At 45.4% G+C, this 13,717-nt stretch overlaps 1 protein-coding gene across 1 annotated transcript in view; it reads right to left on the bottom strand.

The window, feature by feature from the left end:
* The window catches only part of LOC139655996 (TSC22 domain family protein 3-like), a 40,265-nt gene extending 27,066 nt beyond the window's left edge, over positions 1-13,199 (bottom strand). The window contains exon 1 of the mRNA XM_071533452.1: positions 12,430-13,199. Within this exon, the coding sequence (XP_071389553.1) occupies positions 12,430-12,779 (350 nt within the window). The 5' untranslated portion in view covers positions 12,780-13,199. The remainder of the gene's footprint in view (positions 1-12,429) is intronic.
* Positions 13,200-13,717: the final 518 nt, after the last annotated feature.

Here is a 13,717-nt window from a genome sequence, read left to right as displayed (position 1 = left end):
TTTGGCAGAACAAATCCACCTTTTCATTCCACCGTGGCTGCCTGCTAATGGGCCCAAACTGGACCTGGGTCTGGCACGCCTCGCCTTTCTTCTGAAGGTGCAGTCAGTAAAAAAAACCGACTTCATTTGAAGAGCCGCACTTACACGCAATGAAACGGTCGCAATCAGCACAAATCAGCACTGTGTTGTTGACAGGATCCAACCCACTGCATCGCCATCGTGGAATAAAAATATGGTGCTTTTAGAGGCGTCTGCTCACTGAATGAAGTGACCTTGCATTTCTCTTTCTGTTTCTTTCTTTCTTTCTTTCTTTCTTTCCTTCTTTCCTTCTTTCCTCCTTTCCTTCTTTCTCACAGATGCTCTCTCCCAAAGTGCAAGAAGACTTGCAGCAAATGAGAGTTAGGAAACTTGGAAGCACCGGTAACAAACAGGAAACCATATTCATTACAGTGAAGTGAGAGTTTGATTATGGTAAGAGCACATGGGGTTTTGCCAGTCATTTGCCTTTTTTTTTTTTAAACCACACATAGTGTAAACTGTAATTTATAGTGGCAGTTATATTACACATAGGCTCTGCCAAGTTGTACTTTTGCCTTCACAGAGTCATTTGTGTCCTCGACTTTGGGAGCGGTGACAGCAGCACATCTGCACACAGGGTCACCTATATGAGGCGAGGTGTCACTTTGGGTGAAGTGCGAGTTCAGCGAGTGCACACAGCACTGCAGTGCATATTTCAGTACGTCTGATGAAACGATTGCATTGCGCTAAGTCTCGAGCAGGTTGCCCAACTGTTCTCCACCCGCTTTCCCAGCTTGAGAAGCTGTGAAGTCTCACTCTGGTTTTTTTTTGTTTTTTTTTTCTCTCAATATTGTGAAAAGGCCCACTTTGATGATGCAATAACAGATGGCAGTGAAAGTTCCCAGTCCTGGGTTGGGTCTTGTTGGGGTGACATTTCTTTCAACACGAGATAAACACTTCAGAAAGTGTTTTATTGTGGTTAATGTTAAAACACCATACAAATAGATTAAATTAAGTCTATAATATGATGGGAAGCAGATGTAGGAGCCTCCAGTATAAGTGTGATTACACATTTAGCTACATTAACTGTCAAGTACTTCCATCAATGAATAGTTTAATGGGCCAAAATAAAATATGGTGGCTAACTGAGTTTGACACTGCTTGTGAAGTGTACGCACAACATATTCTCCAACCAGAATTGTGTTCCTTTACGCTGCTCTTCCCATCTCTGCCCATTGCATGACAGCAGACTCATGTTTGGGAAAGTTTGGGCACTTAAATTACACATCCAGCTCCGGAGCTCAAAATTGTTTACTAGAGAATACAGAAGTGCGGCTCGGAAAGAAAAACACACTCTGTTGCCTAACTGCAGGCGTCCAGCAACTTATAAAATCAAGCCTGTCATTGGTCCTTCTGTCGCTGCAACCTTTCCTGTGTGTTGGAAAACATGACTTCATGACATGCAGAAATAGGGAGGAGTAATGATTTCTTCTTCTCACAGCGACTCTTCACTTCTCAGTAATGAGCTGTGGCAACGCCGTAGCTAAAGTGTGCCGAATGCTAGCTCCGTGCCCTGCAGGGGTAAAGATACTCTGCTAGTGTGTGTGTGTGTGTGTGTGTGTGTGTGTGTGTGTGAGAGGCTGTGAGCGTGCACGGATTTGCGCGAGAGTGGGTGTGCATGTTTTGCGTGCATTCAGCCGACAAAAGATGAGTCCCGATGCGCATTTGAGTGCCGCTCCTCTCTTCCCTGTGTGTGTGTGTGTGTGTGTGTGTGTGTGTGTGTGTGCGTGCACTCAGGGTACAGCATGTACCCGACCTGTGTGTGAATAGTGCCCAGGGAGGATGAGATAGGCTAATGATAGGCCTGGCTCAAGCCCACTCCACAAAGGCTCTGTCTGGCTACATTGTGTGGCAGACTAAAGAGGGAAGAAAAAACTGACTCACTGCTGGGATAGCGGCACTTGGGATTATGAAACCGGCTTCCAGAAAAACAGACAGAATAAGCATCGGAGTGAATCAGAGCTGCAGTCTGGGGGGATGCCGGTCCTTTTAAGGGGCGCTGCCAGGCACAAATGCAGGATTTACCGTAGGAATTTCACCCCCGCTTTTTTGATATGAAAACTGGCTTTCAGTTTGGATCCATAAAGAGTCACTCAAGGACAGGCAGGTTTCAAGCTGATAAAAAATTTTTTAGAAGAATTACGTGCTTCCCAGGGATCTGGAGAAGGAGGTTTTTCATGCAGGGGGAGTGAAGTTTCCACTCCAGATCTGCCGAGCCAAACTTTAACTTGGCCCTCGCTCGCAGGGTGGGATACCAGGCTTTCCCCCCTTTCGTGCACAAGTAGAAAAAGCGAATGAGTGGGAATCCCATGCTAATGAAAATAGGACACATGGAGACAGGAATTTGAATTTCACTCGCCCGCTCGCCTGCGGCTTGCACCGCTCGGCCTGGGTGGCACGCTGATTGGAAGCCTAATAACCCCACCAGGGTGATGCCCAATTTTCTCAGCTTCCATCCCTGCATGTAGACCACAGATTTCTACGGTAGACATTACAATACAGACATTTTCCATTGTCTGTCTGAGGTTTTAGTGTGCTGTCTGGTGCAGTCATGTTCTGTAAAAAGACCGAGGAGAAAGCCGTGCCCAATGTCTAGCGTTACGCAACCTGTATCACTGTCTAATGGCTATTTAAAGAGTGTAATTACAACATAACGACTATTTGTATTACTATTACTCATCGCTCCTCTGAGTTCACAACAACAGCCCCGTAGTCAGGTACTGGGGTGTGTGTGTGTGTGTGTGTGTGTGTGTGTGTGTGTATGCGTAATGGCGTGTGTGCAAGTGTGCGATGGCAAGTGTTGACAGGCAGTCTTATTATCTAAATAGGCGCCACAGCCGTGGTCCAAACAGATAAGGCAGTAGGCAGTAGCCATGGCCACTCCAACCCCCGCCTTCACTGTGACTTATATAAGCCCAACCGCTGCCAACTAGAACAACGGAGATGGAGAGATGGAGAGAGAGAGAGAGAGAGGGGGGAAAGACAGATGGAGAGCAAATGAAAGGGAGAAGGACAGAGAGAGTGGCACAAACATGAAGCGTGAGAGAAGAAAGGATTTTAATGGATGGGTGGTTCTGCCTCCCTCTTTTGAAGTATTTGTGGAATCATTTGTCAAGAGGGCTTATATATATTTTTTTTTACATTGTCCAATTCGCAGTTTCCAAAAACTGTTTTAAAAGGTGTCTGCACTGGGGTGGAGTCCTTTTATTTATTTATTTGATTTTATTTTTCATGGATCCGATTCAGGAATTCCTACCCCAGTCATGTTAAGTGTGGCAAAGTTGAGCCTTATGGGCTTGGGTACAAATTGTTTTCAACAGAAACCGCTGCGTTATTCTGCACTAGTCTCCCTCCATGTCCACAACACAAACAGTCCATAACCTTGTCCTCGGATATTTATGGTTTATAATGTAACACACCGCAGCATGCCAGTGATGTTCTACAAAATGCCTATTTTTGTGTTGCTTGAGCATTTTTAAAGTGATTCTATTTCACTTGTGATTAAGCTGAAATTGAGTGAGCTTTTCAGCATCTGTTATCTTAAGAGTGAGTATATTTTAGTGTCAGTGGCATTCATAGGGGCAGCTCCACATCAGTCACTGTAAAACGTTCACACTACAAATTTAGATGTTGGCTGTGAAAAACATTTAAAAACCTTAAATGATCGTTTTTTTTGTTTCCATTTTAAGCTCATTTTACATAATTAGGTGGTCCCAAGTGTGTTTCGAAGATTGGGGCATGAATCCTTTGTCGTAATTTTTCCTCAAAGTATTTCCCAATCGTGAAAATTTGGCATGGGCGGCAACTTTGGCGCGTTGCTAGTCGATTTGTAATCCACCTCTCGTACATATCTGTGCTGCCTGTCAGTCGGGACAAAAGAGCTCAGCTGGATTCTGCCATGGTGACGTGTCAACAGCAGCGCGGTGTTGTGGGTCGGTGCGTTTGCGTTTGCGTCCGTGTGTGTCCAAGGCGTGTGTCTTAAGGCTCGCGGGCGCACACACACCGATTACTCACTCCTGACCCTTGCATCTGTCACTGAGGAGTACAGAATCGCTTGATTAAAAGATTACTCCGGGCTTTCCTTTGAAATGACCGGCGCCAATCATCGGTGCCAAGGTCAACACGGCATTCATCTTTCTGACTTATCCCCAAATCAAAAAGCCTTTTAAGACTCCAGGCACAACTTATCATATTTTAGACTCCACCTTTTTTATTTTAGATGTTTCAGGGCGCTACCTGACAGCTCAGTAAGTGAGAGTTTTATAGAATACCCCCAATGGGAGTGTTGGACTGGGTCGGTTCATTTTTTTTTTTTGACATTCAGAGAGAAACACCCTTAAATTCAACTGTTTTTTTGTTGTTTTTTTTGCAGGGATCAAGTGTACAGACAAAATGACAGTAGAGATAATATTAGCCTGACCTGATATGCATCACCCGTCATCGCACAGACATGCAAAGCATCTTTCAGCATGTCCATATAAAGGTATGTTTATCTAATTTTGCGGCATAGCGCACCCTTTTTTTTTTTTAACTATGTTCCCAATGGTAATTGAATGTGTAACCACAGCAGTGTTGGTACCATTAAAGCGGTTGTACACAGGTGGTTAGCTTTGTGCAGGGTGTGTGCCTGCCAACTGGGTGGATCTGTGACCTAACACACACACACTGTTGTCTGTCTGCTGCACTTGATGATGATGATGATGGAATTTTCAATGAGCTATTTTGTCTGTGTGTGTGTGTGTGTTGGGGGGTGGGGCTATAAATGTGTGTGTGATTCATTGCGTGCCTTCCCCACAAAGAGCAACAACGACTTGATTACCACTTTACAGACAGTGCCTGGTGCACCCAGTAGAGCAAGTGCCCAAAGAAGGCTCACACACACGCTACACACACACACACACACACACACACACACACACACACACACACCATTTACCAGTGGTTCCAGGCATCTTCTGGCACAGCACCAAGAGCAGCCTATTCACCCAGCCACAACAAGGCAGTAACTCAAGAGGTCCATTAAAAAGCCATTATTGTACCCCCCTCTATATATCGGTCCCTGAGTGATACCATCTAGTACGGGGCTAATCTGTGGTGCAGACACTCCTAAAATACAGAAACACAACACTCATTAGACCTACATGTGCTAGAAAGTCTAATGGTGTCTTGATATTGTAAATCAAACTCGCTTTCCCTGAGCGTCTCTCTTTTTGAACGCAGAATTGGTCTAAAAGTTATTGAGGAAACCTGTAAAAAACAGCCATAAAACAAACACATTTCATGGCTTCGCACTTCCTCCGGCCCAAAGTGGGAAAACAATGACTTCCTAAGTCGTAACTTTTACTACAAAGCTCTCTCTATCTCTAGCACTCTACCTATATATTTGCCTGGGTCCAGACCTTTGAATCCGCCCACTCCACCGAGTTGACTGATTCTGGTCTGGCATCGTGAAATGAAACAGCGGTTTCTCGGTTGAAAAATGATCGGTCCAATGAGCGCCGGGGGGGACTAAGGATTAGCCAATCAGCGCCACGGGCAGGATTAACGCCGCTGTCAAGCTGTGCCCCGGAACCAAGGAGGAGTAATAACAACAATGGTGACCGCTATAGACAAGATAGACGCTGCTTAGACGGCATAGACGGCATGTCTTCTCAATATCGCCCGACATCGTACTCAGTGTCGACTTAAAATGACGTTAGATTCAGGTGGATACGTTGGTCTCTAGTGATTGGTTAGGGAAAATCCAACCCCCCTCCCCCACGGAAATCGGTTAGAGTGGAGGCAATGTCGGACTGAAGATGGAAATGGAGTGTAACGAGTTGACAATTCTGTCTGATATCAGGCAACCTATATATCTTAGAAGTCCTCCAAGTCTCCACTTCACTCTATTTTTAGCAGCTCTGTCTATGTTTTGTCTTCATCCTGGCCCCCTCTCTGGTTGTTTGTCTGTCTCTCTCACTCTCTCCCTCTCCCTCTTCCGTGACATTGCCCGGACCTTGCCGTCGCCGCTTTTGTTTGTTCGGGATTTTCCCCCCACCCCCCCGGCTTCTGTTCCTCCTCGCCGACTTCCTTCCCTTCGTCTTCTCTCCGCTAATCCCCGACTTTTGTTTACATCCGTCTCCCATGTCACCTGCAACCCATGAAGTTATGTAACTCTGCTTAAAACATCTGTGGGACCCTTGTTTTTCTTTCTTTTTTTCTTTCTTTCTTTTTTTTTTTTTTTAGAGGGGACACCAAGCCACACTGCGTTTAGTTTCATTATGAACAAGAAAACAACATCTGAGTCCCGAAAAAGAAACAGAACATTGTAATTGGATGCAGGTTCTGTCGTCAACAAGGCTGTTTTTGACATGTATGAGCCTTTCATGTGGCAAAACGGAGAGAAACAAGGAGAGCAATGAGCAGAATGGTATAAAAACTCTGTGAACTCAGCATGTTAGGCCTCCCCCATACTGTAGTGTGTCGTATCCACATAGTCTCTCCCTATACTTTACCTTATTTTACTTTCTAACAGTGTTTTCTCTGAGGAATTTCTTTGTAGCAGTGGGAGGCGTTGGGAATTTGAAACTCAGTTCAAATTCGGCTCAGTTATCCTCTCTCGCTCCCATTCTTCCATAAAAACATTAAAAAGAAAGGAGTGCTGATCTGAGGACAGATAACCTTGAAAGATTTTTAAGGCACGCAGACTGACTAACAGTCCTAAATTGTGCTCTTTATATGCAAAATGTTAGGGTTAGGGTTAGGGTTAGGGTTAGTCTAGAGAGTCTAGATGTCTAGAGACAGGAATGCAACAAGGTGCCACTGAGTTCACATGTATCACCTTTGTAACCGGAGTCATCTATGCAAATCTTATGCCTTCAAAGAGTGTGCAGCCTGGACTCTCCCTCTATCCAGCCACTGCTACTCTGCCTGATAGGAGCATTCCTGTTTTCAGGTCTGACGAGCATGTAAATTAACTGTACTCGACACTTTAGTATAGCCATGTCCAGGAAGTGGATTCCTATTTCTTATTCTGTGGTGTTGTTGAGCAGTGTTATTATCCACTATCATTCATGGTTTTTGGTAATGTCAAGGATGGTTTTATATGTATGTATGTATGAACTTTTGGCAGACTCGCAGATGGAAAATAGGCTTTCCATTACTTCCACAGTGCATCACTAAAAATAGGCCTTCACTCTTGGACTTTTTGTGGTGGGGCATTTTGTTGACATTAGGATTACAGATTGGGCCTTTAAACCCCAGTGGGGGCCGCTGACACATCTGGATCCTGTCCGCACTCCGCTGTGGGAGAGCCAGGTCATGTTCAGTAGTCAGCTGGACCAAAGCCAAACGGCCAAGTTGTCATTTTAGCGCAAAGTGAGGAACTTTTCCGGCCGTAACGAGGCAGAAGTTGCACGTATCACAAGGCGATGCGTAATCATCTCAAGCCAGAAAATCAAAGCAGGTCAGAGGTTGAAGCTCAAAATCCTTCTTGTGCATCTAATCTTGCAAAGCAGCACCTCGGAGTCTGCTTCCAATCCTCTCCTCTGGTGGTCTTAGTGCCTTATTGACGTACAGGCCCTGTTGCTTGACCCTAAAAAACCTCAGAATGTCTGTCTCGACCAGGTCGGAAACTTCTTCCCCCCTTTGTGTCGAAACAAAAGAAGAAATGAAAGTGATATCATCCTTACATCCCGCCGTGCAACTTCTCTCTTTCTTCCTCTTTTTTGCGGCTATAGGTTATAGCCAGGAGAATGAAAGTCGCCCCATCTTTGCGTTACTTACAGATACAATGAAACTACATTTTGAGAGCATCTTGCATTTTGTCTCTTTGAAGATTTACTAGTTAGCACCTCTTTTGTGCATTTCTGACACATCCAGTACATCCAGTAGCTGAGAAAGATGCTGTGCACCCTGCATGCCCTTTAGGCCCCTCTTCAGCTCTGTCCTGTGGTCGCATTAGAGGACACTGCAGAGAAATGAAGCCTTCCACACTTTGTGATACTTCTGCCTCCACTGGTTTTGAAGTTCTTTCCCTTTTGTGCTTCAACCGCTTACTGACTGGTCGCAGGCCCGAAGCCCTGCGATACATGTTTGTGTCATCTCTGCAGGCTCTTCACCCCACTCTCCACCCCGGCCTGTGATGGTGTTTAGTGGCTGCTAAGCACTGCCTGCCTGCCTGGGGTGAAGGTGTGGAAGAGTATCTCTCTCATTCCAGCCAAGCGCGGCTCTCTTTCTCTAAGCCTCAAAGTGTACTCAGCCCATTTCCTCCGGTTTTTTATCCAGTGGAAATCACAGATCATTTCCCCCCCTCAAGGCTCTCTGGCTCTCCCTCAAACGCCAAAACAAGACTTAAGAGCTGAAATTCTCCACTCAGCACGCCGCTGTGACCCCTTGAAGCATTTTACGTAACAAGTTTGCTGGCCGCCGCCACTGCCGCTGCCTCACACAGATACTCAACAAGTCCAAGAGATGTCCTGGTATGCTTCTCCAGGCTGTACTGAACATTTCATTCTGTTAACAAATGGTAAATGGGAAAGATGGCTGCTTTGTGGATTGGCCACCCAGGGTGAGGTCACTGCATAAACCTCAGCCAGGCTTTCATCCGAAATCTTGGCCCTCCTGACGCAAAGTATTTGAAAAATGTATGAACTTCTGCATGCCTCAGTTCAATAGGGCAGCTTTCTTGCTTCAGCTGACAGGATTAAAACTTTGTGTGTACGTATGTGCAAAGGTATGTGTGTGTTTGTGTGTGGGTGCGTGCATCGAGCGCATGTACTCGCGCACGTGCAAGCACTATCAGAGTCCACGTTCGAAATCGATGTTTTAATCCTGCGAGAAAGCCTTTCCAACGGAAGCCACATGATCCGCGTCCGTGATTCCCTCTTGAGAAGGGGAGGTGCAGGGACAAACTGTTCTGGCTAAAACACTCTGTTTGTCAGGCAAACAGTCGAGCTGGCACAGACAGATGCAGGGTCACACTGGGCAATGACAAGGGTGAACACAACGCCTCTCAGCCAGAAATGTCAAAATGCTGGCACGTATAACCTGATTCTCTCCTGGCGGTACAGCAGTGCTCTGTGTGTAATTTAATCATCTACACTGTACATTAGTGTCCTGATTTCTCTCATAACTAAATAAAGACATCAAGATATCAATATTAAATCATTTTTTTATGATGTACAATTGATATTTTCATTGATATTGATGCTTTCCAATATAAGGTTGGGCCACCCTATGAAAGTCTAATGTCCCCTTGGCTAATTGATTGAGGCATCAGGGCCTGAAGGAATGTATGAAGCTGCAAAACCATAGCTGTGACATTAGTGCATGAGCAAGTCTGGATTGTAGAACAACAAACCACTTGTACAACACTTTAACCAAGCTCTCCTCGCTTTGCATTATTCAAATACCATAAATACTGAATGCGGCGAATAGTAATTCGTCCGAGCGTATCGTATAGTCCCGGGACACATCAGAAGAGCTGCACAGAAATAAAACCCGGTCAGTTGGAAAAGCATTATTTGTTCATGGAGTTCATTAGCTCTCCGTGTCAGAAGGGAGGACCAGCTAAAGCCTGAGCTGCAGCGCACGGGCCAAAGTTTCTTGACCCGTTGTTCTACATCCTATCACACCGACACACCCTGCCTATCATAAATAAATCAAGTACAGAGTGTTCCCTCAGCAAATCATGGAGCTCCACAGCAAGAATATCGCCGGTGCAAGTGTTGTCAAATTAATGAGCATTAAGTGAGCCGTTATGTAAGTACAGATGGAAAAAATACCATGGAAATCTATGGAAAGTCACTAAATAGCCTACATGTGAAGCATTACCCAGCCAGAAGCTAATCCTGCTGTATGTCTAAAAACTAAAAAATAATTAATATAAAATAAGTGTTATTTTTTCCTACAGGCTGCACAACTTGATAAGTTTTCACAGCCAAAAAGCATGAAATCAGTTAATCACAGCTGAAGTCTAATCATTGCTGCCATAAGCCTGCTCAGTTGTTTTACAGTATACAGTAGATGGTTTTATTGCCTTATTGTGCTGAATGTACTCATGCAGCATCTAGTTATCATCTCTAAGTGATAAAAATAGGCCTAAACAGCCATAGCTACGTAGCGAGGAGGCCTCCTCACGATAAAGCATGTTAAAGTTTAACTTGGATGTTTGGATATTCTGTGGAAGCTTGGCTGGTGGAGACGTTTGATAAAAAATATCGATAAGCTTTCTGGCCAGAGAACATTAAGATACAGTAGGTTATCGTTTTTACTGAACTGCAAATAACTGAATCTGTGATAACATGTACCTAATGTCCATTCCAGGTACATTTTTATCAGGATAGGCTTGACTGCAGATATTTTGTCTGACTGTTTTTGCCTGAGTTATGTGATTTAAAGTTCCACATAAGTATTTTATCCAACTGTTTGCCTGGGAGTGCATGGCAACCAGCTCCATCTAAGATACAGATCATTTTCCTCAGATTGTTTCTTTCCACTTGACCATGAAATGTTGATGGAACAAGAACTTGCTTGTTGGATGTTATGAATACGCAGGGTTGGGAATACGGGGAAAATAAAGGTAAACAAAAGCATCGTTGGGAGTCAATAGGGTGGAAAAGCCGGTGTGTGGGTTTGAATGCGCAGGGACTTCAAGGTAACAGTCCTTAGACGGGATTCAGAAGGATAAGAGCTGGGGGGAAGGTGAAGGATGATATCACGATGCCTTCCTTACACCAACGAAACCAGAAATGGAAAAACCCTCTTTTATTACCGAACGATCAGGTTTACGTTATCATGTGACACACGTCCGACATGTATGTCGTGAACCTTTAACCCATATCTCCGCTTAACTGGCAGGAACGCCGGCGACTTCCGAGTATACGACATTCAAAGGTGGCCTTTAAGATGATAACAGGGTTGCGTTGTCTGGGGTAGCGCCTATTGCCGTTTCTCCACATTTTACTGCTCCGATAACTAGACGGACCATATGTAATTATTGCTTCTCAAAGTGAGCATTGTACAGTAACTGCTGGCTGGGGTTCAGGAGTTCAGCGACGGTCAAGGCTGACTGAAAAGACGGTAACTGTTCATTTGAGGCTGAAGTCATCGAAAAAGAACCTGCCAAACAAACTAGCCAACTGGCAGTAACTATGTAGCAGGACATCCTAATCCTCACAAACATATGTCAGCGAGCTGCCAAACAAACATCTTTATAAACACTATTTGGCAGGAACAGGGAAGGCGTGAGGCCAGTTTTAATTGACCTCTAGCAATAAAAAATAATTTTAATTGAACCAATATGACAACAAACTGGTGTTTTAGAATAACCTCATGTTTGTTAGGCGGACTTTATAGGTTAGCTGTTTTGTTTTTGTTTTTTTGTGTTTTTTGCTCCATGCAAACTTTTGTTGTTTTGAAGTAAAGTTCTCTTTAGTTCGATGGTCAGTCCTATTTTGCAGCTGAATCTGGGCACAGTTGTTGAAAGCAAACATATTTTTCTCAAAGCTAAAGAAAAACCCTCAGAAACATTAACACTTGGCTTTAAATGACACAGCATCAATCGTGGGAAATGATACACACAGTGTATGCAAATGTATGCACATGAGGTCATGAAAGCTAAGAAAGTTGGAAGGAAGTCACTGTCAATGTCATTTAATGTAATATATCAGATATAATATGAGCAATATGTGGACATGGAAGATGTAGATGTACCAAGATACTATGAGTGCCGTAGGTATTTTAACATTGTTTGATGTTTTGGCTCCATATTTCTACTACTTTGGATGTGAAATGACACAACTATGAGATTAAAACACAGACTGCCAGCTTTGTTTTAGGGAATCAGACTTGGATGAAAATACACCCAAAGTCAATTTGATAATCTGCACTTAAATCTCAATATATTGCCCTGCAATTTCTTGTGGAGCTCATTGTATTTACCTAGTAATTACATCCTAACAATGAGGCACTTTTCCAAAGCCTGAACTTCAACTAGTTTCTTGAACACAGTCATAATGAACTCTCAAATCTAAGCCTATACTTAATCCATGAGTGTGTCAGTCTTCTTAAAGTAGAAGTGCTGACTATGGACAACTGACCCAATCCCTTTTAACCATCTGATTCACTGAAACTAAAAGGTAAACCTGTTCCTTATCCAGCACTCTTGATACTTGCAGACCCAGAAGTCAGAAAGTGGGTGTTGAATGGCCCAAAGAGAGCTGGAAGTCAATTAACTTTCAATTGAACCAGTACAAAATACAAACACCACTTCATTTACTAATGAGAGAGCAGTCATTAGCAGCCTAATAGAGTTGGACACAGTGAACTGAACCCCGCCCCGTATCAGACCAGCAAGCAGCATAGCCGTACCTGTGAAAGAAGAGCAGGATGGACAGCATGGTCTGGTCGATGTTGCTGTTGCAGATGCCCTCGTTGAGCAGGAAGCAGGGGTCCCTCACCACCGAGTCCAGGGAGTCCTGCCTCATGATGTTGTTCAGCTTGTCCGTGTTCAGGTTCTGGTACATCAGCTGGTCGCGGAGCTGGCGGAAGTGGCTGACGCTGGGGCTGGTGGGGCTCGCCGGCGGGCCCCCGGCGCCGAGGCCCGACCCGTGGCCCCGGCCCGGGCCGCCCGACATGGAGTCGTCGCAGCCGTTGGCCAGGTCCAGGCAGCAGCTGCAGCAGTCCAGGCCGATGGGCGAGCGGCAGTCGTCGTCCGACATCTCGGAAGACGATGGAGACAAAGAGAGAGTGAGGCGCAGGTGGACAGGGACAGGTGCAGGATGACAGGCAGAGGTGGAGGGGTGTGGATGAAAGAAAAAGTGAAAGAGAGGCTGTCAGCAACAGGGTGTGTTCCCCAGCTGAGACAGACAGAGAGACAGACAGGCAGGCAGCTGGGGCCGGTGTAGTGTCCCGTCCCGTCTCCGCTCCGGGGGCCAGGAGGGCTAAACGGCAGGTTGAGTTCCTCCCTGAGAAGTGCAGTCACGCTGGGCCGCTCGGCCTGCTTCTTATCCCTGAGTTCCCCCTCCTGTGGCTCTGCTGCGTTTAGCCTTTTGTTCGGGGGCCGACGCTGCTGTAATGTGTTGCTACTGTGGCAGGAGAGAGAGTGAACGCCCCGCACACACACACACACGCACACTCATACCGATTCAGCAGGAGTGCGCTTGAAAGCAAAACCCAGAAGCTGCTTATCACTTTTTTCCCTGCACTTTTTTTTTTTTTTTTTTTTTTTTTTCTCTCTTTGGTTGGCGTGCTTAGAGACAGAGGGAGGGTGCAAAAAGGGGAGGGAGCGAGAGAGAGGGAAATGGAGAGAGGGCGGGGAAACCCTCGCGATTGGTAAACGCACGGCGGGTCCCTCCTCCTCTTTTCTTTTCTCAGTCCAGCCCCGGTGCACATTAAGAGTGAAGAGGAAGGAGAGGCAGACGGGGAGGGAGCGGAGCCTCGTAGCATGCTTAAAACATGTGCAGCTCGGCTCGGCTCCACCCTGCCATGCTGACAGCGCAAAGGAGTGGCTGGCTGAGAGGGAGAGCGGAGGAACACACACAACGCCACGATAACTTGTCTCTCTCGCTGATTTGTGAAAAGGAAAAAAAAAGCAGATGTCGGCTTGCCTGCACGCCATTTTACACGTTATCAGTTTGTCAAATTAAAGGAGATTCTG

This window comes from Centroberyx affinis, unplaced genomic scaffold, assembly GCF_046629955.1.
Source record: "Centroberyx affinis isolate AG114_WGS23_722 - 3 ecotype Tasmania unplaced genomic scaffold, CSIRO-AGI_Caff_v1 ptg002365l_1, whole genome shotgun sequence".
In the NCBI taxonomy this organism is placed as follows: domain Eukaryota; kingdom Metazoa; phylum Chordata; class Actinopteri; order Beryciformes; family Berycidae; genus Centroberyx; species Centroberyx affinis.
The sequence above is the reverse complement of the archived record's forward strand: the minus strand, read 5'-3'. Positions and strand labels throughout refer to the sequence as shown.